General features: G+C 40.6%; 1 protein-coding gene across 1 annotated transcript; it reads left to right on the forward strand.

Moving 5' to 3' along the window:
• The first annotated feature begins 1,469 nt into the window (after nucleotides 1-1,469).
• LOC112503412 lies at nucleotides 1,470-1,940 on the forward strand. The gene has a single exon (XM_025107449.1). The coding sequence runs from the start codon at nucleotides 1,470-1,472 to the stop codon at nucleotides 1,938-1,940; it is 471 nt and encodes a 156-aa protein (XP_024963217.1).
• Nucleotides 1,941-3,117: the final 1,177 nt, after the last annotated feature.

The raw sequence follows: 3,117 nt of genomic DNA on the forward strand, positions 1-3,117 counted from the left end.
ATGTTTGGTTTGCTTTGGCTATTTATGAAATTTATGCATGTTATCTATTTGTCGCATGTTGTTTTGGAATATATGTTTTCATGAATAATGTTAGATGTATGTTATAAGATACGTATGATTTAGTAAGTAGATTTATAATGGCCATAGTAACATAAGTTGACCAAAACCCAATTTAAAATTACGTTTTAGAACAATGCCTCCGAGAAGGGATGATTCCGAAGTTGCACGACTTGTATCCGAGCAACTCATGGCTGCACTTCCAAACATTGTTAGCCAAGTGGCAGCCGACCTGAATAATAATCAAAACAACAATCAAGGGTCGGGAAATAGAGAATGTACGTACAAATCCTTTAGGAGTTGTAATCCGAAGGAATTTCACGGGACTGAGGGAGTCGTGGCATTACTGACTTGGTTAGAGAGCATGGAGTATGTGCTCCATATTAGCGAAGTACTGAAAGGAAGAAAGTAGAGTTCGCTGCATGTCTATGACAAGGACGAGCATTAACTTGGTGGAATACCCAAGTACAAACTTGGGGCCGAGAAGCCGCCAACGGTCTTACGTGGGAAGATTTTAAGAGGATGATGAAAGAACAGTATTGTCCAAGAAGCGAGATCCAGAAACTGGAAGCAGAATTATGGAATTATGAAATGAGAGGAAATGATATAGACTCTTATACTGCATGTTTTCATGAGTTGGCAAAATTGGTACCACATCTAGTGACGCTGAAGAGAATCGAGTTGATAGATATATTTGGGGATTATCTCCGGTTTTAGGCAGGGATGTTACTTCGGCAAACCCAAAAACCCTACAAGAGGTAGTAAGTTTGGCAACCAAACTCACCAACAATGCTACTCGTTTGGGAATGTTTGTAAAAGATAAGGCTTCAGGGAAGAGAAAGATGGAGGAACCTACACGAAGGCAGTCTGGGGGAAGAATGAGAAAGGCTCTGAAAATATCTGGAAACTACGGGATTCAGACTCAATCAGCAGAGAAGGAGAAAAGAACTTATCAAAGGTGTGAGAAGTGCAATAAGCAGCATGCCGGACGATGTATTATCTATCAAAAATGCAACAAATGAGGTCACCATGCCAAAGATTGCAGGAGCACAGGAAGGCGGGCATGTTTCCAGTGTGGAAGCCCATATCACTTTCGGAATGCATGTCCACGATGGAACGAAAGACCGAACACCAACCAAGCATGACCAGCCAACCAAAGGAATCAAGGAGGTCCGGCAAGAGGCCGAGTGTTTGAGATTGGAGCTGAGGAAGCAAGGCAGAATCCAGATGTAGTTACAGGTACGTTTCTCTGAAATAATCATTACGTATCTGTACTATTTGATTCTGGAGCGGATAGGAGTTTTGTGTCATTAGATTTTAGACCAAAAATAAATCTAAGACCTCAAAAGTTGAAMGAMGTATACATCATTGAATATGCCAACGGTCAAGAGTGTAAGGCCAAAGACGTAATAATGGATTGCACTTTAAACTTGACTGGTAGGGATTTTCATATAGATTTAATCCCGATCCAACTAGAAAGTTTTGACATAATTGTGGGCATGGATTGGTTATCCAAGAACCGAGCTAAAATGAGTTGTTTCGAGAAGATCGTTCGAATTCCGTTTCTCGAAGGGGGAATACTCGAAGTACACGGAGAGAAACCCAGAAGGGGTATTAAACTAGTGACGTGTTTGAAGATGCAAAAATATTTGAGAAAAAACTGCATTGCCTTTCTAGCTCAAGTTATGGATAGGAAAGCTGAAGAAAAACGCGTTCAAGATATTCTTATACTTGGAGACTTTCCTGAAGTATTCCCAGATGAATTGCCTAGAATACCCCCACCAAGACAAGTTGAGTTCCACATAGAACTAATTCTTGGGGCTGCACCCGTGGCAAAAGCACCATATCGGTTAGCACCATCTGAGATGAAGGAGCTGTCGTAACAACTTCAGGAATTACTCAATAAAGGATTCATCAGACCCAGCTCTTCACCTTGGGGAGCTACAGTTTTGTTTGTCAAAAAGAAGGATGGATCTTTTCGAATGTGTATCGATTATAAAGAACTCAACAAGTTGACTGTTAAGAACCGATACCCCCTTCCCCAGATTGATGACCTATTTGACCAACTTCAAGGAGCTACATAGTTCTCGAAGATCAATCTTAGGTCTGTATATCATCAAATGAGAGTGCGAGAAGAGGATATTCCCAAGACAGTGTTTAGGACTCGTTACGTTTATTACAAGTTCCTACTTATGGCTTTTGGTCTAACAAACGCACCAGCAGTCTTCATGGATTTGATAAATAGAGTATGTCGACCGTATTTAGACAAGTTCATGATCGTTTTTATAGATGACATACTTATTTATTCTCGAGACAAAAAGGAGCACGAGCAASATTTAAAACTGATACTGGAATTGCTTAAAAACGAAAAGTTGTATGCCAAATTCTCTAAATGCGAATTTTGGATTCGTGAAGTGCACTTTCTTGGCCACGTGGTGAATGAAAAAGGAATCCAAGTTCATCCAGTTAAGATTGAGGCCATTAAGAAATGGGAAGCCCCGAAGATACCAACCGAGATCCGCCAAAATCTTGGATTGGCAGGTTATTACCGGCGATTTATCGAGAATTTTTCTAAGATCGCGCAACCACTAACAACTCTAACCCAAAAGGATAAGAAGTTCATTTGGGGAGAGAAACAAGAGGAAGCCTTTCTGACACTCAAACACAAGTTATGCAATGCACCGATCTTGGCCTTACTAGAGGGAGTAGAGAATTTTTTAGTCTATTATGATGCTTCACATCAAGCGATGGGATGTGTACTGATGCAAAAGGAAAAAGTTATCGCATATGGATCGAGACAACTGAAGATTCACGAGAAGAATTATACTACTCATAATTTGGACCTAGGAGCGGTGGTGTTCGCACTCAAGATCTGGAGACATTATCTCTACGGTACTAAGTGCATTTCACGGATCACAAGAGCCTTCAACATATTCTTGACCAGAAAATGCTCAATATGAGGCAAAGAAGATGGGTTGAGCTACTTAGTGACTACGATTGTGAAATAAAGTACCATCCAGGCAAGGCTAATGTAGTAGTCGATGCTTTAAGTCGAAAGGA

Source organism: Cynara cardunculus, unplaced genomic scaffold (genome assembly GCF_001531365.2).
Source record: "Cynara cardunculus var. scolymus isolate 2C unplaced genomic scaffold, CcrdV1 Un_Scaffold_2977, whole genome shotgun sequence".
Classification (NCBI taxonomy): Eukaryota; Viridiplantae; Streptophyta; class Magnoliopsida; order Asterales; family Asteraceae; genus Cynara; species Cynara cardunculus.